The 23120-nt window shown below is 37.5% G+C and overlaps 1 protein-coding gene across 1 annotated transcript; it reads left to right on the forward strand.

Moving 5' to 3' along the window:
* Nucleotides 1-1657: 1657 nt before the first annotated feature.
* LOC145609490 (protein NO VEIN-like) lies at nucleotides 1658-22502 on the forward strand. The gene is made up of 13 exons (XM_081664963.1): nucleotides 1658-2230; nucleotides 2373-2713; nucleotides 3648-4302; nucleotides 5915-6019; nucleotides 6592-6769; nucleotides 8821-10541; nucleotides 13763-13975; nucleotides 14252-16498; nucleotides 17113-17225; nucleotides 19089-19470; nucleotides 19546-19863; nucleotides 20707-20961; nucleotides 21042-22502. The coding sequence occupies exons 1-13, from the start codon at nucleotides 1658-1660 to the stop codon at nucleotides 22128-22130; spliced, it is 8190 nt and encodes a 2729-aa protein (XP_081521089.1). The 3' UTR covers nucleotides 22131-22502.
* The last annotated feature ends 618 nt before the right edge of the window (nucleotides 22503-23120 follow it).

The raw sequence follows: 23120 nt of genomic DNA on the forward strand, positions 1-23120 counted from the left end.
CGCGATTCCAGCCTCTCTTTCTCCTTCCTCCGTCGCTATTCTGGCCTCTCTCTCCCCTTGCCCTTCCCCAATTTCGACAGCTTGTCTCCGTCTATATGGGGTTAAAGGGTTGGGTTAATGGGTAAATGGGGTTGGCTTGGCTTGGTGAGATTCCGGTCAACACGGTGGTTTCAGGTGTGGGTGGGATGGTGGTTCTAGGGTTTAGGTTGGGTGGTGGTGGGTATGGTGGTGGTTGAATTGGTGTGTCTTAGGTGGTGGTGGTGATTTTTTACTACTTTTTTATTTTTATTTTTTAGACTAATCAAGTAGCGACATGTGTAAATTCTACTTTTAAAAAAAAAATTTACCTACTCCACCGGTTCCAAGTAAAATGGGACCAAATATCGCGGAGTGGGTATAAAGGTGGAATTATTTAAAAATAATTCAAAGCTGGGATTATTTTTAGCGGACGGCCCAAAGGTGGGATTATTCCGGGCAATTTTTCCTATTTTAAACATTCCAACTTTGGGGTGTATTCGCTTTCTTTAGGCCCTAACCGGAGAGTAACCGGTCACTAACCTACTATAAAGGTTATTGGGACTGTGACATAATGTGATGTGTTAATTTTTTTATACATAAAAATAAGTCTAAATTTAAAATATAAACCAAAAAATAAAAACCCAGCCACTAATGCCACCCTTTCTCCACCAATACCGCCACCATCCTCCCTATCCCCAACTTGTAAACCCTCCCCCCTCTCCTTGCCCAGCCACACCACGTCACCACCCACTTCCCCTCCCAGCCAACCATTGACACTTTCCCCTTCCCTTGCCGCCTAACCCAAAAACCTTATGCCTCCCCTTTACCAGCTAGAAAGTAGAAACCTCCACCTTCCCCTTGCCCAGCCTCAAAATCGTTGCACCTTACCCAGCCTCGAAATCGCTGCACCTTGACCGACCTTGGAAGCCATCCCCTCTCACCTTCCTCAGCCACGAAACTACGCCCTCCGATCCCGTCAATTAACCACCATCCTTTTTCTCTCTCCCCCCCCCCTCCATTTTTTACCTTTCGGTGCAGAGAGGAGGTCGACGACAGTTTGGTAAGGCGGGGAAAGGGAGAGAGGAGGTGGTTTGACTAGGAGATTTGGTGGTTGGGATAGAGGCAAAGGGCGATGGTGGGTATTGGTGGCCGCGTAGGGGAGGGGGTCTTGCCGCAGCAGGCTGAGGCCGGGGACTTGGGCAGGCCGCAGGCCGCAGGCTCGATGACGGTGTTGCGTGATTGTTGTGGGTTGGGTTTTTTGTTTTTAATTGTTTTTTAACTTTTTAAATATATTTTTAACCATTAACACGATGACACGTGTCAATTAACTTTAAAATTTTTTTACCTGTTTAACAAGTTACTGGTCACATGAGTTTGTTTTAAGCGAATACACCCTAAGGTTGGGATTATATAAAAATAATAATCCAAAGTTGGAATTATTTAAAGCGAATACGTAAAAATAAGGATTATTTTTAACAAATTTTCCTTAGTAATTTAGTTCATTAATCGTTTTTTATACCGTATAAGAAAAAGACCAAACTAACCCTTATAGGTTGAGGCTAAGAAATTGCAAAACCCTTAAACCCTGCTTAAAGCTTAAACCCTGAGACTCTTTCCCGCCACCTTCAATCTCTCTTCAATGGAGAACCATCGTCCCCAACGCTTCGCCGGAAGTGGTGGACCTCCACCACAACCTCAGCCTCAGCAATTTGATCCCAATCTCCTCCTCCTCCAAAGCATGGGTTTGTACTCTCACAATCAAAACCCTCTTTTCCAAAACCCTAATTTACCATTTCAAAACCCCAATTTCTACAACAATTTCTCAATTCCGAACAATCCTGGAGTTCACCATCATAATATTAATAATCCCGTTGGATTTCCGCAGAATTTATCATCCCCTGCAACGACGAACAACTACAACCCTAGCCATCCTCCTTTGCAGAATCAAAATCAACAACGAAACAGCGAATCGATTAGTATTCGCCCAAATCCCAAATTTCCGAATGCTGGTGATCGTAAGGAAACTCTTGATAAGATTGAGACTGCGGTTGGGAGTGCTCGACGTCAAATCATTGGAGCTGGAGAGCATGTTTCCGTTTTGAAGCTGTCGCAATGCGTGTTGGCTAAGTTGCAAGCTGACTCTTGGGATTCGTTAGGGTTTCAGCTCCATCAAGTTCCTTCCCTCCACCAACTTATCCTTGTCGAAGCACAGGTTAATATCTATGCAATTTTGTGTGTTTTATGACATTTGTGTGAACTGTTATTTTAGAGTGATGGAGTATTTTTATTTGGCCTATAATGTTAGGTATGAATGAAACTTATTTGTTGATTGGTGGTGTTTTTTTGTATGTTAGGTCAATACGTTTATTCGTTGTCATGTGGCTGTTCACAAGATTACGTCTTTGTTTGATTTGCAAGAGGCCATATGCAAGAATGAGTGTGTTGAGAAGTTTGAAGAGCTTGAGTTGGGTCCTTTTTTACGGCACCCCCTTGTAATGCACTATTTCTCTCTAAACAATGATGTGGAGGAAGTGTACAAGATAACAAGCGACCAAATAGTTTCTTATCTTTTGCTGTTTTATAGTAAGAAACAGAAGAACCAGAAGGTTGCAATCCAGGAGTTCCTGGATTTTGTTGCAAGGAAGTGTAAAGTGACAAACCCCAGGTTACTTGGCTTGCGGATCCAGAGTTTGGGGTAGGCAATTATCACTTGTTAGTTGTTACTATTACCTTATAAGAACAATTTATAACTGGTTTTTGACTGCCTAACAAAAATGATATAAACTTCTCACAAGTTAACAAACATCATGCTTGTGGTACTTGTTAAATGCTTGCTTGTGTCTTTGATGCTTCCTAATTTACGTTGTTGCTTTCCTTGAGATGTGTGAATGTGTGATAAGTGAACGTTGGGTGGTACATTGGTTTTTCAATGACCCCTTGCTCTTTTTATTTTTTATTTTTATTTTTTTCCAGTGTTGGCTGGGATAAGTGTGAAGCATTATATAATCCACAGCAGTAGCCTTTATGTGTTTTATGCATATGAAGATCAATCTTTAAGCTTTTAGATAAAAGTGAATGCTACAAACAATAGCCAAGATTATCATTGAACACATACTAAAAGTTGGAAAATATAGGGACATTTGAAATTCTTATATCTGAGTTGCGGTCTTATTTCACCCTAAAGTGTGTCTCCACTCAGGTTCTTTATGAAGCATAAGGAGACTGCCTTTTTGATCAAAATAGCTTGATACTTCAAGTTTATTAACTTTTCAGCTGAATATTCTTTGAACCAAAATTAGTAAAGCTCATAGCTCTCCCTTCGTGTGCTGTTTGCTCACTTTAGCAGTTGAAGAAATGATGTTGAAATTGGTTTCTCTGTACTTCTGATGGATCATTGTTTATTCACAACATTGAGCCGTGTTTGTTTCCAAACTCTTAAAATCCTGTTAGTTGTCTTCTTGGAAATTCAAACCTGTAGTGGGGGTGGGGCTAGTTGCTGTTTTACAAGAAAATTCTTTTGGCTTTTACATAAAATGTGGGCTCCTTCTATGTCAAATTTGCTCAAACCTCTTTCTTGGACAATCGCTGATGATTAGATGACGTGATCTAATACCTACATACTGTTTCAGGTTGCACATAAGTTTCTTACACAAGGCCCAGAATGCTCAAAATCTTGTTTTGGAGAAGTGTATGGAGGCAGTGAAAGAGAAATGCAATAAGCAAAGTAAAAAAAGGCCACTTTTCTCTTTGCAAAAGAAGGAACTTGATAACCGTTTCAGTGTCATAAGTGAGCGTGTCACATCCTTTGCCTCTGTCAACAAGGACTTCCGTGGGAAGCACATACGATTTGTTTCGTCTAGCTCTGATGAGGATGAGGATATGACAGATATCTCTGATAATGAAAATCTAGGAAATGACAGCTTAACGAGTAACCAGTCTCAGTCCTCTTTCGTAAAAAGAAAAAATGGAGATAGGGTGAGTAGCTGTCCTTACCCATCTGTAGCTGAAGAGAGGACAAGGCTGGGATTGAAAGGAGAAATTGGTGATAATTCTTCTCCACATACTCAGAGCTTAAATTGCAATCAGAGAAGTACGCTGCCGAAAAAGAAAAGAAAATTGAAAAGTCAGAGTCATGGAAAGTCAAATGAACAAGAAACTTTCTTACTCTCTGGAAGCACTGAGCCAGAGAAGGAAATTAATTCAAACATTGCTGATGATAATGATTCTATTCGGATGTTTATCACAACCTGGAAGGAGGCTTGCCGGCAGCACGCAGCAGTAGAGGTATGTTAGTGTTTCCGCTGGAACTACTTTTTATTTTTATGAATGTCTCTTTTTAGCTGCTAACAAGTGTTCACTTTTGCTTTTCCATTGTCTTCTTTCTCCCTCGTTTGCTAAAGATGAAAATGACGCATCATCATGAAGAAATTATTCTTAATTTATTTACAGCTAATTACGACCTTCTGTTTCTTATTATGTGCAACAACAAGGTATTATTTGTGAGTTATAAAATATTCTTTTATTGCACATAAAATAATAAGAAACGGAGGCGTTATTATATTTTACTTTTAATTTTACGACTAATTATATACTTTCCCTGTTCCCCTAATATTGCAACAATTACCATTTTAGGAGGTTTCACAAATATTGCTACATTTCCTTATTTGCACATGTTTTCTTCCTTCCTTTCTCTCTCCTCATCTCATGGGTCCTATCTTTATTCCTCTCTATCTCTCTCCGCTTCTTAAAATCCGTGCCCCCTCCTCTATGTTGCAATATTAGGGGAACTTAGGAAGTATTTTAATTTTATATCTGATTATTATTAATATGTCTAACATAAAGGTTGAAAGAAATTTTCTGGACACTTTATATGATAGCCGTGTCTAGAAAACTGGTGAAGACACTCTTTTGACCGTGTTGACGTGTCCGCCTAAATTTTGGAGTTGAGTCCTCCGACACTGTGTTGGATAAGCAACATAGAATTCCACTACTAGATGTCTATACACTATTTTAATATTCTTTTCTTATATCATTCCACTACTTACTTTTCATTATTGTTTTTTTCTTACAACATTCCAGGACTTCTAATCATTTTCTTGGTTTTAGTGATAAGTGAAGTGTAACCATCTTTGTGAAATGGAGGGAGTATGTAGCTGTTGAGAAAGTTGTTCTATTGTTACATACATCTGATTTTTTCATTGCTAATGATCTAATGCAAACTATTACTGAAATATGATCTTAAAACCTTGCTGCAATTAGGTGTTAATTGATTGCTAGTAGAACTTATATGTTAGGGCAAATAGTGTATAATATTGGAATTTTACACTCACAAAAATTCAATATTAAGGCTTTGAGGCAGGTATTATAAATAAACACTGAAGAAAATTAAGGCTATAGTGGCTGTACTGTATATCATTGAGATTACCTTATACACTATATCAAGCATAGAAATATTTGTCAAGTGGTGGCTGGATTTAAGGCTCATAAATGTAATGAACTTGCCCCCTATGATTTTCTTCTTGTATCTACTCGGTAACAAGTGGTAATCAAAGATCATATAATGGAGTAAACCGGGTATAGCTACTTGGATCTTTTTTCAGCTTATATTGTTTTTGAGCACCAAATACCAATTGCTGAAATTTAATCTGTTGAAATTGTGAAACTGCTTTTGATTCCATTTTTAATTGGCCAAATTACAAAGAGATATATAAAAAAGACACAAAAAGGGGCGTTATCCATTTCCCTGGTAAATAATTCTTAAAAGTAGGCATAGCATTATGCTAGAAAGTACATCTCTAGATTTGTCTTTTAGTTATCTACTTATCTTATATTTGCTGCAATTTTTTTGTACTATATGGGATGCTATTAAATGTGTTTACCTTGTCTTATGGTGCAGGTCTTGGAAAAAATGCTAGAATTCCATAAAATGACAGGTGGAAAAAGAAAAAGAATTAGAAAAGCATTTTCAGATTATCCACTTGTAGGGTTGCTGAATGTTGCGGTGAGTATTTTTATTTGATCGTGAGAATCTTAGTATCCTTTTTCTTGTCCCATGATTCAATAATTTAGTTGTCTGAGAAACTGATCTTGATAACTATGTGGCTCGGCTGAGTCATGAGGCCATGTTCTGTGGTTGTGTTTAAATTTTTCCCTTTTTTGTTTTCCTTTTACTATTTTTTTTTTGGGGTGGGGGTGGGGGGAATGTCATTTAAGTTTTAATCTCTGTGACTGGGGCTCCATAGTCCATATACTTTCTCCTCTAGTCCTCTTTTGTAGAAGTTTGGTTTGATTCTCCTTTGATATATTAAATAAATTGAAAATTGCATGACCCTTGTAAAGTTATTCACTTTCTAGTTTCTAGTTTATTGAGCTTTTTGAATCTGCTGTATCTTAGTGTTTGTGGACTGTGGTGGATATTATATTAGTTTGATTGATTGAGTTGCTATGTGATGACGAATTTGCCTCCGTTTGCGATGTATGTGTGTACAATAATTAGTCTGATCATGATACAATGCTCTTGAGGATAATGGGTTTTGAGAACATGAATATATAATGTTACCCCTAATGTTGCAGGTAACATCTATTAGAAAGGGGATGTGGGATAGCATGTATGATACATTCCAATTCATGGGTGAATTGGGACAGGAAGACAATCAAGCTAAGGAGATAATGGAGTATGAAAGCATTGATATTGATCCCATTGAAAAGGATCTTGGCCTTCACGATAGGGATTCGTCAAAGACTGCTCCATGTAAGTAATTCAATTGGTTTCTTGTTTGATGTTGTCCCGGGGGGAGGGGGTTAACAAAGATCAATCACTATATGAGAAAAGGACGATATTATGGATTCTTGACTTAATTACGTTGGTCTTCATAACTGCAATGCTTAGATGTGCTGGAAGTCTGTATTTCAGCATGGCTGGAAATTAATGGTAATAATCTAGATGTGAAGAACAAAGTTTTATATCTTAACTATAGGATAACATGGAGTGTAATGATTAGATAATTGAGATGGAGTGAAAGTTTGGAAGAATTTCGGATACTCCATTACTGGTTTCTACTAGAAACTTATGTATAGAGGAGCAAGCGAAAGTAGGACATCTACTAAGGCCGAACCGACCGAACCAAACCGACCCGAACCGAACCAAACTGACCCGAACCAAACCCGACATGAAGTTACTTAGAGTAACCCAAACCCGACCTAAACAGAATCCGAACAACCCAAATTCTACCCATAAATCATACTTTGTACTAATATTAAGTTATACACTATTTTTGAAAATTAACCCGAAATCTAACCCGAACACGACATGTGACCTGACTTGCCACCTCTAGGGAGAGCTTTGACCAAGTGTTGACATTGGTGATGTAACTAGTAGTATGTTTGGTGCAAACATTCAATACTTAAGCTGATTGTGTACTCTCCGTCTCTACCCTCTTTAGAATTCCTTAAACCAAGTCTAGGAGGAAGATGCTATAGTCCAACACTCCAACATGTCTTCTTTTTACAACATTTTGTAATAAAGCACAACATGCTTTATTTTATGTTCTGTTCTGATTATGAAATTATTGTTCTCTGTCATTAGCTTTTCTCGTTTTCTTCTAAACGTAATTGGGTTGCAAGCTCCCATGATAATTATTCACCTCCTGTAATGACCCCAGTAGTCATCCAAAATGTCAAAAATTAATCCGAAATAGTGTATTATAGCCTTCAATTTTGGACAATTTTCCACTTATTTTGACCTGAAAATGAAAATTGCCTAGATGCTTACCATGTACCCTAATGCACCCTTGGAGCCTATTTAGGTGGGTGCAACCATCCAATATGCTTTTAAATAGTCAATTTACCCGTTCCAAACTTGCATCGATTTCGTGAACTCAAGTCTACCACGGACATTTATGACAACATATAATGGTCATATATGGTTTCAAACGGCATTATATGACCCTAAGATGTATCCCCTAGGGTCTCAAGATTTTTTGCCACTGGGCCCCGTAAACTCAAAAATTCTTCAAAAAGCGTGGATAATAGCCTTCAATTTTGGAATTTTTTTGACTTTTTTTCGACCAAAATTAAAAATTACCGAGATGTTTCCCATGGTCACTAATATCCTTCGGGAGTCCAATGGGCGGAACCATTCAATATGCCTTTAAACGGTTAATTAACCCGTTCGAAACTTGCACTGATTTAGTGAACTTAAGCCTACCATACACATTTTTGACAACATGTAATGGTCATATATGGTTCCAAACGTCATTATATGACCCTAAGATGTATTCCCTACGATCTCAAGACTTTTCGCCCCCGTAACTTAAAAAATTCCTCAAAAGCGTGGATAATAGCCTTCAATTTTGGAATTTTTTGACCTTTTTACGCCCGGAAATAAAAGTTGCGAGATATTTACCATGGTCCCTAATACTTTTCGGGACTCCAATTAGGTGGGTGGAACCACTCAATATGCCTTAAAACTGTCAATTTACTCGTTTTTGTACACGCCTCTTGTATTGGCTATAAGCTTTCACGGGGCCTGAAAGTAGGCAGATAATGGTCATATATTGGTCGAAACAATATTATCTGACCCGGGATGCATCCCGTAATGTTCCGTAAAATTCCGACACCTCCTAAATCGCTCCGATTTCGTGTATTATAGCCTTCATATTTGGCTCCCGTATATCATTTTTCACTGAGATTATGCATACAACTACTTCCATGGGTGCTGCTTCCTTGACTCCCTTTGTGCTTTTGTGGATTTATATTATTTTCTTATCATTATTCCTATGTAATGCCTTTTCCAATTTTCAGGTGTTAATTTGGAAGATATTGTCAGAAAAGCCTCAGATTATCTTGTTGAAAGCACTGTGTTATCTGGTGGAAGTTCACTTGTGGATAGATTGCTCATGTTTATAAAGGAACTTTTTCGTTGTGAAGTTTGGTTGAGTGAGAAGTTTTCAGTTAAAGAATTCAAGTTGCTTGGTCATGGGGATTTTTTTTCGTTCTTAGAAAGAAATCCTTCTTTACTCCCTAAAGAACTCCTGAATTTTGTTAGAGGGGAGGTTCATGAATCCCAGTTGTTGGAGGTTACCATGATTCAACAACAATTGGTTACGTTATTGTCCCAAGCCTCAAGCAGCCTCTGGGAGGAAGGCGTTGTAACCAAGGATAAAATATCTGAACTGCTTATTCGGCAATTTCCTCAAATCAGTTTCAGAATTAACGAAAGCTGTAGTACACAAGAGCTCCTAGAGTTGGTAGGGAAGCAGAGAGACAGTGTTTCATCCAATTGTGTTGTTTTCTCTGCAACATTGTCAGGCACCTCTAAGTATGTTGATTCTGCTGGTGCTAATGGAATTGACGTGTTTGACAATTCTGGGCTGATAGCAGACTTGGAGCGGGTTGATGGTAAATTTGGATCAGTTACATCAAGAAATGCCATTGAAATATTACTTAAAACACCATATTTGACAGATCTAAACTCATGGCTGCATTGGGATCTTGTGTATGCTCCTTCACTTGGGCCTCTTCTGGAATGGCTGCATTCAAAGGTTAATGTGGAAGGCTTTTTATGTCTTTTGACAAGAGAGGGTAAAGTTGTTCGAATTGACCATTCAGCTTCTGGGGATCTGTTCTTTCAAGCTTTACTTCATGAATCGCCTTTTGAAGTTGCGGTGCAGCTTCTCTCATTGTTTGTGTTGTCTGGTGGGAAAAGTCATGTGCCCTTGTCCCTTCTAAAATGCCAGGCACGGCAAGGATTTGAAGTTGTCATGGCAGATTTTGTGCAAAACATGGATTATAGTAATGGGCATAGGAGTGAGAAAATACCGAGAGAGAATGAATCGGTTAATTGTCATTCAAGTGTGAATCTTGTCAAGAAGTCGAGTGGGATGAATTGTGCTGTGTCCCTTGCATCAAGAATTGTTATTGATTGTCTAGCTTTCCTGCCTTCAGAATTTCGCTGTTTTGCAGCTGATGTATTACTTTCTGGAATGCAGGCTTTGATCAAAGATGTTGCTTCAGCTATATTGATTCAGTGTAAAGGACATATGGAGCGTCTTATGCTGCATGAAATTGGTTTATCATTGGGTATAGTTGAGTGGATCCATGATCACCATTCAGTTTGTCCAATAACTGATTACAAGTCCTTGATACTAACTGGAGTTCCTTCACTGACAAACATGGGTTCTGATGTGAAGGAGATTGACCTTACCCAGCGTCCACCTGATAAGACCCCTTCTCCTTCTAAAAAACTCGACCTGCATAAAAATGATATGGATGCATCCGTGAACATGGGTGGCTCAGAAGTGCAGTACTCTAAAAATAATTTATCACATCACCTGGCTGAACAAGACATAGAGAAGGCTGCTCTTGTTGTTGAATCAATTAGGCGGGATGAGTTTGGATTGGACCCTAATATCTCTGATATGGAAAGTAGTTTGTTGAAGAAACAACATGCCCGTTTGGGGCGAGCACTTCATTGTCTCTCAGAAGAATTGTATTCGCAAGACTCACATTTCCTTCTTGAGCTGGTATGTCATGTGTGCCTTTATGCTTATTTTGTACCCATGCTTAGAGGACTTTGGTTTTTTTTCATTTTTTTAATTTTTAAATTTTTTTTTTTAATTCTTGGTTTTGTATCACAGTTGCTTGATTGGTTTTTTTGTTAGCTATTCTCTTTTTTCCATAAATTTAAACTTGTTGATGGAACTTTAATTGACTATGCAAACTCATGGCTTATTTAGTTTTGTCTTACTAAGTATTTAGTTGAGATCCTTGTAGTTGTGATGGATGGCGTACCCTGGGCGTGGACACGGGATATTGCACTCACCACTCACTAGAGGGAAATTAAGTGGAAGGAGAAATTTTGTTAGGGTTTAAAAAACTCTACATTTGAAAATCGTGGCGTCAATTCAAGAGGAAGAAAAATAATAAGTGAGGAATTTGGCACTTGAGTGATGCGAGTCCTCCGTTATGTTCGCTGGTTGGCAGTGCTTGTGCATGCTGAAGGGAGAGAGAGATAGGTATGCGTATGCCGAGATAGTAGCATATGAGTTGGGGGGAAGGAATAGTATATGATTTAACTCATCTTCTTGATGTAATGGACTGATTTTCTGGGTTTATATTTCTGATTTAATAATACAACAAAAAAAATTAAAGCTTGGATACTGATAAAAAATGGCAATGATTACAAAAGATAGGTTTGATAGCTTAAGGCTATTACTCTCTAATAGTAAGTTTAGCTCACAACTCTAAAAAAATGGATTTAGGCCATAACTCTCTCAAGGGTTCACACCAAATTTCTGCCTTCTTCTTTCTTCCCTCTCTCTATTTATACTAAGGCTAAAAACTACTAACCTAATAATACTAGACTTCCCAAATTGCCCATACCACATTTGATAGCTACCAACATACTAAACTACCCATAATACCCTCCCCTAAGTCGGTTCATTACACCTGACTGACAAAATAGTCTTAATATGTTTACATATGGCAAGACATTTTAGTTAAATCTAGCATATAATAAAGTTTTATTATTTTAGGCTGCATACTTATAGACGAGTGCATGTGTCGAAACACAACCTTTTGATGCACTAAGATTTTGACGGGAGATACTTTGTTTGTCTTTTTGTGTAAATCCTTTTATTTACATGCTTGACTTAACCCTAATATTCTGCATTTCCATGAGCAAATTTCATAGGGAAGGTGCAGGCTTTTGTGTCGATGCTAGCTTTGGGAGGGGGGGGGGATAATACAAATGAAATGTGTCATGGAGTGGGGAATTTCACTAGACATTTTCATGCTGTGCTGGACAAAACGAATTCCATTATCTTAAGAGTCTACTCCTATTGGCTTTTGCTTCCATATTAGGTAAGTAATAGCGTATGTAGCTACGAATTAATCCAGGGATCAAGCTGGTATCGTGTGCTGTGCTCTATGTTAAAGTACTATTGTTAGCATCGTTATGGTTAGGGCAGCAGGGACTTTTGAGGGTTAAACAATTTGGGAGATTCAAAGTAATTGGATCAATTTGGTAATTTCTTGTCCTCTTTCTGTAATCTTCTTCTACATTTATTAATATAATACCTTTTCTTTTTAGCCTGGATCTTTGTTTTAGCTTTGCCACACTGCATTCTTTGAGTATCTCTTTCCAATAATAAGTTTAGTCAAGGATGTGTTTACGGTTTCATTAGAACCAAATAATATAATTTGGTTAATTGGTTTTCGTCCCCGGTAGAACCACTGATTTATACGAGAGAAAGAACATGGAGAACTACTGGAGAAGGGAGGCCCACAAAACTAGAAACATCAAAGATGTCATATCTTTCCAGGTGCCAACTATCTGTTAATTTGATCTTTTTAATGAAAGCTCTAAAGTAGTAACAACCTTATAGGCTATCCATTTTTGATGACTTGGTTTGAAAGGAGTGACTAATACATCTATGGAGCCAACATTTTTTGTGATATACTGTCAATTTTATGAATTGAAGGGTCTGAACATTGAGCAATGAATGATCTGGTATAAGTTGCTGTTAAAACCTGCTAAAATTTCTTGTTATGTTCTGAGATGGTGAATTTGCAGTGACACATATGGGTGTGGCACATTCCTCCTACACTAAAGCTCAATCTCTGGCTTTCATTTTTTGACACTTGGTTAAATTTGTACTTCTCCTTTTTCAGTCTCTGTTTAGAAGAGAGAGAGGGAGCTTCATTCTGACAATGAGTATGATGTAAATGGGTTGAGAGAGAGGGGGAGAGAGATGGAATTGTTGTTATGAGTTTTATTCTAAAATAAGTAGTAAATTAAACTAATACTGATATTAAGACAGTGGGGGCATGGGTAGTACTATTGGATTTGTGGTACTATATACAAGTACGTAGTTTGAATTCCTGGGGAAAACTCAAGATTATGATGGAACTCCTTATTAACACTCTCCCCCCGGTTGACCAAATAGTGGTACAGTCAAACAATTTATCGAGTTTAAGAAAAAGGAATATTGAAGAAGGGGAGATGCTGAAGAGAGGAAACACATGAAAATGGGATGAATTGCTGATATTTTATATTGATCTACCAATTATGCTAAAAGAACCCATGCAAAATTGTATAGGCAAGCTCTTGTTGACTTTGTTTACATCAACTGAGGATCCTGTTGTTGCAGGATTTAGGGTCTAGATGTATGCATACAGTCTGTTTCATTTGCTAAATTAAACTCTCCTCGTGATCTGGTAGGCAGCCTTTGTGTCTAAGGGTCTAAAATTTGCCTCTTTGCAATGGCAGGGTAAGGTGGCATATACTTTACTCCCTATACCTGCCTCAACATGGGGGGACCATCATGATAAACTTGTATAGAATGGGAGATACTATCTGTATAGGTGTTTTTACAATATTTTTATTTGCTGGGATTACTAGACACACTGACAGATGTGATTTGAAAACATGACGAATTATTATGTCCAAACTAATTATGCTTTAAAAGTAATATATTGCCTAAATTCGGATATTTTTGTGTCTTTCCTCTATATATTTGTTTTTTGGTTTTGGCTAGGAGAATGGGGGTGGGATTGTTTATTTGCCTTTTTGGGTTTCCCGATTCATAATATTTAATTTCATGGTGTAAAATTGTTATCTTTATCATAGAACAAGAGTTATTGTTGTTATAATGGATGTTGTCATGCAAAAATGAGATGATTTTCCCAATTGTCAATTGTAACATATTTGACCTTCCTATTTCTCTAATCTCTAAATTCACAGGTTCAGAATGCTGATGATAATATTTACCCTGACAATGTGGAACCTACTCTAAGCTTCATCCTTCAAGATAGCGGAATTACTATTCTTAATAATGAGATAGGATTTGGTGCAGAGAATATAAGAGCTCTTTGTGATGTAGGGAACTCTACTAAAAAAGGGTCTTCTGCCGGCTACATTGGACAAAAAGGAATTGGTTTCAAATCAGTTTTTCGGGTATGCAATCAAATACTCATTTATCATGAAATGGTTACTAGTATCAAGTTTGTGACAAAAATGCTGGTTTAATTTCTGTTTATGTTAAAGCATGTAGTTTCACTTGCATTTTTACAGGATGGCTTAGGCCGCTTAGCTTATTGCTTGTTATTGTGAACATGCAAAAATACTACAGAAGATACTTTCTTAAGACAAGCAGAATATTTTGGAAAATATTTCTTCTATATCTTATAAGTTGTCACCTATGCATCTTAATTTTAGTTGCTTTTCACACAGGTTACAGATGCTCCGGAAATTCACTCAAATGGATTTCATATTAAGTTTGATGTTGGTCAGGGTCAGATTGGGTTTGTATTACCAACAATTGTACCACCTTGTGATATTGACATGCTTAAAAGATTGGTACCTGGAGATGATTTTCAAAAGGGCGAGAATTGTTGGAACACATGTATAGTGCTTCCTTTCAAATCAAAATTACTGGAAGGATCAGCAATGAGTAGCATTTTGTCTATGTTTTCTGATCTCCATCCTTCGTTGTTACTTTTTCTTCACCGTCTTCAGAATATCAAGTTAAGGAATATGCTAAATGACTCGCTTATTATTATGAGAAAAGAGATATTAGGAGATGGAATTGTCAAAGTATCTCATGGGAAAGAGCAAATGACTTGGTTTGTGGCTTCTAACAAGCTGCATCCCAAAGTTATCCGGTCCAATGTTCATATGACTGAGATATCTATAGCTTTGACACTGAATGAGACAATAAATGGCGACTATGAACCATTCTTAGGTCAGCAGCCTGTTTTTGCTTTTCTACCATTGAGAACATATGGCCTCAAATTTATACTTCAAGCTGACTTTGTCCTTCCTTCTTCTAGAGAAGAAGTTGATGGAGATAGCCCATGGAATCAATGGTTGTTGTCAGAATTTCCTGTTTTATTTGTTAATGCAGAGAAATTATTTTGCTCTCTTCCTTGTTTCCGAGAGAATCCTGCGAAAGCAGTGAGTATTTACATGAGCTTTGTTCCTCTTATGGGTGAAGTGCATGGATTTTTTTCTGGACTCCCTCGGATGATTATTGCTAAATTACGACAATCAAATTGCTTGCTTCAGGCTGGGTGCAAGGACAAGTGGGTCCCTCCATGCAAGGTTTTAAGAGGCTGGAATGAGCAAGCACAGATGCTGTTGCCTGACACTATACTGTATGAACAACTTGGACTTGGTCTTTTACACAAGGATGTAAGTTTGTCGGATGTACTTGCTAGAGCACTCGGTGTTGAGGAATATGGTCCAAAGATATTGGTACAGCTCATATCTTCCTTGGGCCGAATGAAAGATGGTATAAAATCAATGGGTCTTCATTGGCTTTTCTCTTTGCTTAATGAACTTCACAGCATGTTTCACTTCCATGCACCAAACTTAAGGAATTCAGGCTCCGAACTGGATCTTATAAATAACCTGAAAAAAGTGCCATTTATTCCACTGTCTGATAGTACATATGGCTCGTTGGATGATGGTACCATCTGGTTTCATGCTGACTACATAAGCACTGGCCTTGGTGGTGAACTTGGTAATGAAGCTTTTCCCTGCTTATATGCTACACTGAGGATTGTAAACCCTGCCCTCTTTTCAGAGGCATCTGCTGACGTTACTTTAATCAATAACTGTACAAGTATGCTGCAGAAGCTTGGTGTTCAGCAGATGTCAGCTCATGAACTTGTTAAGATTCATATTTTACCATCTATATCGGGTGACAGATCGACTGATAGCATGCAGTTAATGAGGGAATATATCACCTTTATAATGCTTCATTTGAACTCTACTTGTGTAGATTGTCATGTTGAAAGAGAACTCATAATTTCTGAACTATGCAGTAAAGCTTTAATTTTAACAAATCATGGATACAAGCGACCGGTTGAGGTGCCGATTCATTTTAATAAAGAATATGGAAATTCTATTGATGCAAAGAAATTGATAAGTGGTTTAAATTACAAGTGGCACGAGGTTGATGGTATGTATTTGAAGCACCCCATTACTGAGTCAGTGCCAGGTAGATTAATGAAGTGGAGGAAGTTTTTTCAGAACTTAGGGGTCACAGATTTTGTCAAAGTAATTCCCTCTGAGAAATCTGTTGCTGACTTGTCTTCTGCTGTTCTTAGTCAGATGACGAGTGACAGACAGCTCATATCCCCAGGATTGGTGGTTAGAGATTGGGAATCGCCTGAATTAGTTCATATACTTTCCCAGTTGTCTAAGGATGGTAACCAAGAGAGGTGCAAATATCTCTTGGAAGTTCTAGATGACTTATGGGATGATCATTTTAGTGATAAAGTGTTTGGGTGTTGCAGCAGTAAGTCTGGTCTGAATGACTTATGTTTCAGATCTTCGTTCTGGCATTGCATATCTGATATCAGGTGGGCAGTTTCAAGTATATCAAACGAGCTTCAATATCCGAAAGAGTTGTTTTATGATTGTGATGCTGTCCGTTCTATTCTTGGTTGTCATGCCCCATATGTTGTTCCAAAGGTCAGTTTGATTGATATTCTTTGTAAGAAGTTCAATGTTAAAGCTAGATTCAATTTGATATTTTGATTGCATGGTATTATCAACTTACTTTTGAATGATTTTCCATCAAATAGCTCCACTTCTTTGTTACTCCAATTGAGATATCCTTTGTTTCTGCCTTTTGGAGCTCCTTAATGAAATGTCACTCTGACTGAGATTCTTTGGTTTCGGGTCTAAAATTGAAGTATTGTGCTTGTCAGTTCCTTCACTGACCTTACCTTTTTTGTGTCAGACTTTGGTGCAATCTTGTTAAAATAACAGATAATCTAGGAAACAGTTGACTATCACCGTGTTCTAGTCTGATATATTTGGTGAGCTTGAGGAGTATAGATTAGATGAAACCAACCAACCATTCTGATTGCCTTCACTCAATAAAGGAAAGTGTGTAATTATTTTTATTTTTGTAAAGGAGGTTGTATATTTAAATATATGTATTTACCGCAAATAGGTAGTATATCTCAATACTATGATAAAACTGAAAGGAGAGGGTTCTTTTGTTTGTGTAACGTTGGCAATTATTTGAATGTTGTAAGATGATTTGAATATTTCTCAGATATGTAGTTTTTTTGAAACAGGTCAAAAGTGTTAAACTATTGACAGAAATTGGTTTCAAGACTGAAGTTACACTTGATGATGTATTGGCAATGCTTCAAATTTGGAGAACGTTGGAGTCTACATTCACAGCCAGGTAGTAATTTACTGCAGAGCTTGTCACTTTTCTGCCTATTCTTGATCATTGGTTGATATAAAGCTGCTCATTCTTGGTCTTTAATCTTAAATTTGTTGATTTAGAAATTCATTGTAATCTAGCTTTAGCATATTTCATGAAAACTTAAGCAGTCATTCAAATCAATGTGCTGCTGTGGCTCTGTAAGACTGTAAGAGAAATTGGACAACCCAGTACTTTTTTACCATCTAAAGAAGCTACAAAAGATATTTTTATTAATAAATAGTCATGATTCATGAACATATAGGGTATACATTTTCTGGCTGAAAATCCTAATGAAAGAACAGAGCCTGTCAAAAAATAATGGAAACTTTTGGTTGTACAAATTCATGTAAAGTTAAGGAAAGCAATTATACCTTGCATGGCACTGCAGTAACCCTATTTGAGAGAAGTCTTCTATTCCTTTCTGATCATAGCACCCACATCGTTTGCTTAACTGCTAGGGAGCTCTTCTCACCATGTGCTTTCCAAAACCAATATATTAAACGTTTGAACCTGGAAGTGGTGTAGAATTGGCAAGGTGCACAGAGAGCTATTACCTTTATTGTTCTAGGTGAGGCGAATTTACTGTGGCACAATGAGGTGTCATAAGCCACAGAGCTATCACCTCTTTAATTTACTGCCCTTCAAGTTAATGTAGAAAGTCATGAACTCTAGTATTCTTTTTTTTGTATGATTATGACATTCAGATGCAATATTTTGAATAGGCTACTATTCACATTATTCCATATATTATATTCTATTTAAATCTGACTACATTTTAAAATATGGAATTCGTTTCTCATTTTCAAGGCAGGTGTCTTGACCATTCTCCTTTCTCTTAGGCTCTGAGATACATATCATTTTTTTTATCCCTCATGTCTATTAAGTTCTAAAACATGAATTTGTGAAAATATGAGCCAGCATATCCATTGCAACTCAATCACTTATGGTAATACACTAATACCCCATGTCATAGCCATCAACTGTCAATTCACTGGTGTCATTGTACATTATTTGTCTTCATCACAACAATCCCTTGTGGTATAAATGATGAAATTTCATTGATATTGTGCCAGTTCGAATGGACTAATTTTAGGGTCCCATTGGCTTGCATCCTATAGTAATCAATCAATCAACCAAAGCCTTAGTCCCATAAGTGGGGTCGGCTACGTGAACCAAAAGTGATTAATCTGTATAGTCATTGACAAAAATCTTCCTCCTCCATCCCTTACTATCAAATACCTCATTGGGCTCATTCCATGCAAATCCATATGCTTCATATCCTTTCTAACTCCTTCCAACCAAGTCATGAAGTATAAAAAATGCTTAGGGGAAATCCACGTTTATTTTGGCAATCACTGTCTTATTGAAATGAAATATTTAGGATAAATCACTGCAATTTAGATTTGGGAGAGGTTAGAGTTCTTTTTTTTTTTATTATTTATTTATTTTTTTTTTATTTTTAGTTGGACCCAAATCTGAATAGGTTCTTTCACTCACAATAATGAAGGGGGCTGAAAGCTGGACAGGAGAGATCTAATTAATAGAGAAGTGAGGACACATGCTTGCTTTCTTATATCATACTCTTTTTTTTTTTTTTTTTTTTTTTTTTGTTGTTGTTGTTGATATAAATCATTTTTAGAGTTGTCATTTCTGTATGCCCTTCCCTTGCCCAGTCACAGCCACCACAAGTTTTGGCTGTTGTACTGTGATTTTGCTTATGAATTGCCTAAGGCGTCTGTATCACCCAAATTAGTTTGAAAAATATTATTCTACTTTCTGCTGCACTCTTTATGTACTGTAATTGAAGGAGCTAATTTAGTAAGAACTTGATCTTTGCAGCTTGTCACAAATGTTAAAAATGTATTCTTTCATTTGGAAGGAAATGGCAACATGTAGGCAACTAGTGCTGGATGCTTTAAAATCAGGACCTTTCATATTCATCCCTTGCGCCTCTGTCAAACTCTACGAGGATGTTGTACCTGGTGTGTTTCTATCGCCTGATGAAGCTTACTGGCATGATTCTACTGGTGCTTTGGACTGTAGAAAGCATGTGAAGAATTCTGTAGAGGCTAGTAGCAAGACATTATGCTCTATTTATCCAGGACTTCATGACTTTTTTGTGAGTGAGTGTGGTGTCAACGAGGCCCCTTCTTTTAGTCATTACCTTCAGATTTTGCGGCAGTTGTCTGAAAACTCTTCCCCTCTACAGGCAGCTAATGCGGTATGTTTTATCAATGATTAATCGAGCTTATTGACCTGTGTAAATTTTCTGATAATAATGTGTTTCATGTATCAGGTTTTCCAAGTTCTTCTCAAGTGGGCGGATGACCTGAAGTGTGGTGTGTTCACTCCTGATAACCTGTCTTACTTGAAGGAATGTCTCTTGCAGTCCGAGTTCAGAGTACTTCCAGCAATGCAAGATAAGTGGGTTTCCTTACACCCATCTTTTGGCCTTGTATGTTGGTCTGATGATGATACTTTAAAGAAAGAATTTAAGCACTCAGACAATATCGAGTTTCTATACTTTGGAGAGCTTACCGACGATGAAAGAGAGATGCTTCAAATAAAAGTTTCTGTTCTGTTACAGAACTTAGGCATACCTGCTATTTCGAAGGTATGTATATTTCCCTTTTCTGTCTCTCATGAACAGAGCTCTTGTCGCTGCTCACTGATTGTAGTTGCAAGGTGGAAATTGCATATACTCTACAGTTTGGTATCCTTTCCTTCATTTGGATTATTGGCTGGAAAATATTGGTGGTGTAAAACCAGAAGCTCGAATTCTTATGTGTCTTTGAATTCTTTACATGCTGATGATGTTATGGAAATTATTGATTCATTGAAATGTGCAGAAGTCAAAGTTAGCAGTGACTTGTTGGGTGCAGTATTTTTTTGGAACTCATTCAGCTTTCAGAGGCTGTTAGTGCTTTCAGAAAATGGATGTAATTCCTTACAAGAAAACTGGCCAATTTCACTATTCATCTTGATTTATTAACAATCCGGGTGAATTAAAGGTTAAATTTTGGCTATATTTGTTGCAAGACTCCTGTTTTGCACCCAATAGAGGTTGCTGCTGCTGAGATTATAAAAAGGAAGGCTTTAATGTGCTATTTGTATGGCTTTGTTTTAAGCTTCACTTTAATCTTCTTAAAAAAAAGTTGTATTATATGCATGACTAAAATTCACAGGTGCATATTCCTAATGTTACCTTGTTCGAATTTTTCCTCTTGCTAAAATCCCTTGTGCTGGAGTTTTCTGCTGTAATGTTTTTTTTTGTCATATGCCTGCCTGTATTGCTTTTCATGTATATTTTAAATCCACAATGGTCAAGGTGGAGCAGAAGGGGAAGCTTTTTGTGCAGATGAGCGGGCACATGTTGCTAAACCAATATATTCTATAACTAGTGTTAGTTTGCTATATTCTCATATAAAGAATTATTTTATTAATTACTTCATTGCAGGTTGTGTTTCGTGAAGCTATTTACTATGGGCTTTCTGATTGTGGCTTAAAAACCTCTATGGTGACATGGGTGCTTCCCTTTGCCCAGCGTTACCTCTATAATCTACACCCAGAAAGATACAGTCAACTCAAGCAGTCTGGATGCAAATTACATCATTTAAAAATTTGTGTAGTTGAAAAGTTGTTCTATCGTAATGTAATAAAGAGGTGTGACTGTTCATCCAAGAAGAAGACTGAATGCCACTCCCTACTTCAGGTAGTGTAGTTTTGTGGACTTCTATGTTGAAAAATTATGTATTCCTTTCTCAGTGGTATAAACATGGTTTTGTTTTGTAGGACAACATTCTATACACAACTCAAGATTCTGATTCACACTCTGTGTTTATGGAACTGTCGCGATTATTCTTTGATGGTTCTCCTGAGTTGCATTTGGCCAATTTCCTTCACATGATCACTACTATGGCAGAATCTGGTTCAACTGAAGAGCAAGTGGAGTTTTTCATCCTTAATAGCCAGAAGATGGAAAAGGTTCCAATTGAGGAGCCCGTCTGGTCTCTTTCTTCTTCTCTGTCCTTGTTGGAGAATAATGAAGCACTTTCTGGAAATGCCCTTTTTACTGATATCAATGACCTATCTTCCAATTCCAAGAAAAAGCGAGCAAACTCGAGCTGGCCTCCTGTGGACTGGAAAACTGCACCCAGCTTTAGTTGTTCACTTGCCAATGGTTCCAGGTCACAACCTGTGATCATGGATCAAAGTCGCAATACACGTACAGTTGAGGGTCTTTTTGAGGGCTCAGTACAGGAGGAAGCTGAAGTGAATTTAACCAACATAAATGAAGATGCTATTATTGAAGATGATGGAGTCGTAGGCCCTGATTCATCTGCCTTCCCTCTTTTTGAGAATCAAGATGATCTTATATTCAACCAGCGTCAATGTATGGAAATGTTAGCTGATCCTACCAACATTGTCGTCGAGTCCCTTTGCCCAGAAGCGGGACAATCAAAAAGCAAAGATCAGCTTAATACTCCGGGTGCTCTAGAAGCAATGCGAATTGGTAGACTTGGAGAGCTGTTGGCTTTCAGATACTTTGCAGGAAAAGCTGATGGAGCAGAAGTGAATTGGGTCAATCAAGATAAAGAGACGGGCTTACCATTTGACATTGTGATTGGAGATGAAAAGAATAGGGAATACATTGAAGTGAAAGCTTCTCGATATTCTAAGAAAGAGTGGTTTGTCATATCAACACGAGAGTGGCAATTTGCAGCAGAGAAAGGTGATTCTTTCAGTATAGCATATGTTCTTCTTTCTGGCCAAAATCTTGCCAGGATCATGGTTTATAAGAATCCGGTAAAACTCTGCCAACTCGGAAAGCTGCAGCTGACTGTTACAATTCCAAAATCATATCAAGAACCCTCTCAGTAATGTTCTGCATCTCTTTCATATGCTGCCAGGTGATCTCTATATGACTGATTACACCTTTTGAATGACAAGTGAATTCTCTGTCTGATCTGTTCAGCTATGTTTGCCATGGATACAATTGCTACAGATTAATGTCCTCGCATTGGTGAAAGCCGTCTCTGTTTTTTATGGAGGGAATTAGACTTGTAATTTAATCCAAGGAATGAAATTAAGACTCCGTACTTCCTAATTTTTTAGGAGAGGTCAGAGATAGAGAGAGAAACTACAGCCAAAAGTAGTGATGTTACACCTCGTATGCAGGTTTCTAAAAAGTGAAACGTTGCAATTATTAAGAAAAACAGTGTAAATATAAAGAAAATTTTGGATCACTTTTTATTATTGGCTCAAGGACCATTATTTTGTCATTAATTTTTATTAAACATGTAAATATGTAATAGTGTAAATGGTAGACTGGTGGTTGATGCAAAGCTCCAAGAAAATTTCTAAGTTAATTTTTAATCCAAGTTTTATAACTTGTATAGTTGTACTTTTCCTTAGAAATTGTTTTCCTGCCATTTCTCTCTGTTTTTTTCCCCCTTCGATTCTGCTTCCTTAGCTTATTCTGGAACCAAGTAGCATGTTCTTTGGGGGTCTTCCAGAGATATGATTTGCGGCAATATGTATTAAGTGCTCAGACTTTTGACGTGATTTTTTTTTTTTTTTTCCCCTTCTTTTGGAGTGTGAACTTCGTAAGTATTGTACTGGAATTAGAGAGGTGACACTGTATATTCAACAATGACCTCTCATGTTATGGCAACCTACTTAGTGCCAAGTTTCGTACTCAACAAATATCTCGAGTCTATACGCGAGGTTTTTCACGTCGAAGCTATTGAGAGGGAAAAATCTTCATGAAATGAAATGACTACTTTAAATTCCGTGGTACCGTGCTAGTCACAAATTTATGATTAATCATAATATTAAGCATCTGCCTTCAATTCCATGCCTGTAAGCATG

The sequence above is a fragment of the Chenopodium album genome, chromosome 23, assembly GCF_948465745.1.
Source record: "Chenopodium album chromosome 23, dcCheAlbu1.1, whole genome shotgun sequence".
Lineage (NCBI taxonomy): Eukaryota > Viridiplantae > Streptophyta > Magnoliopsida > Caryophyllales > Amaranthaceae > Chenopodium > Chenopodium album.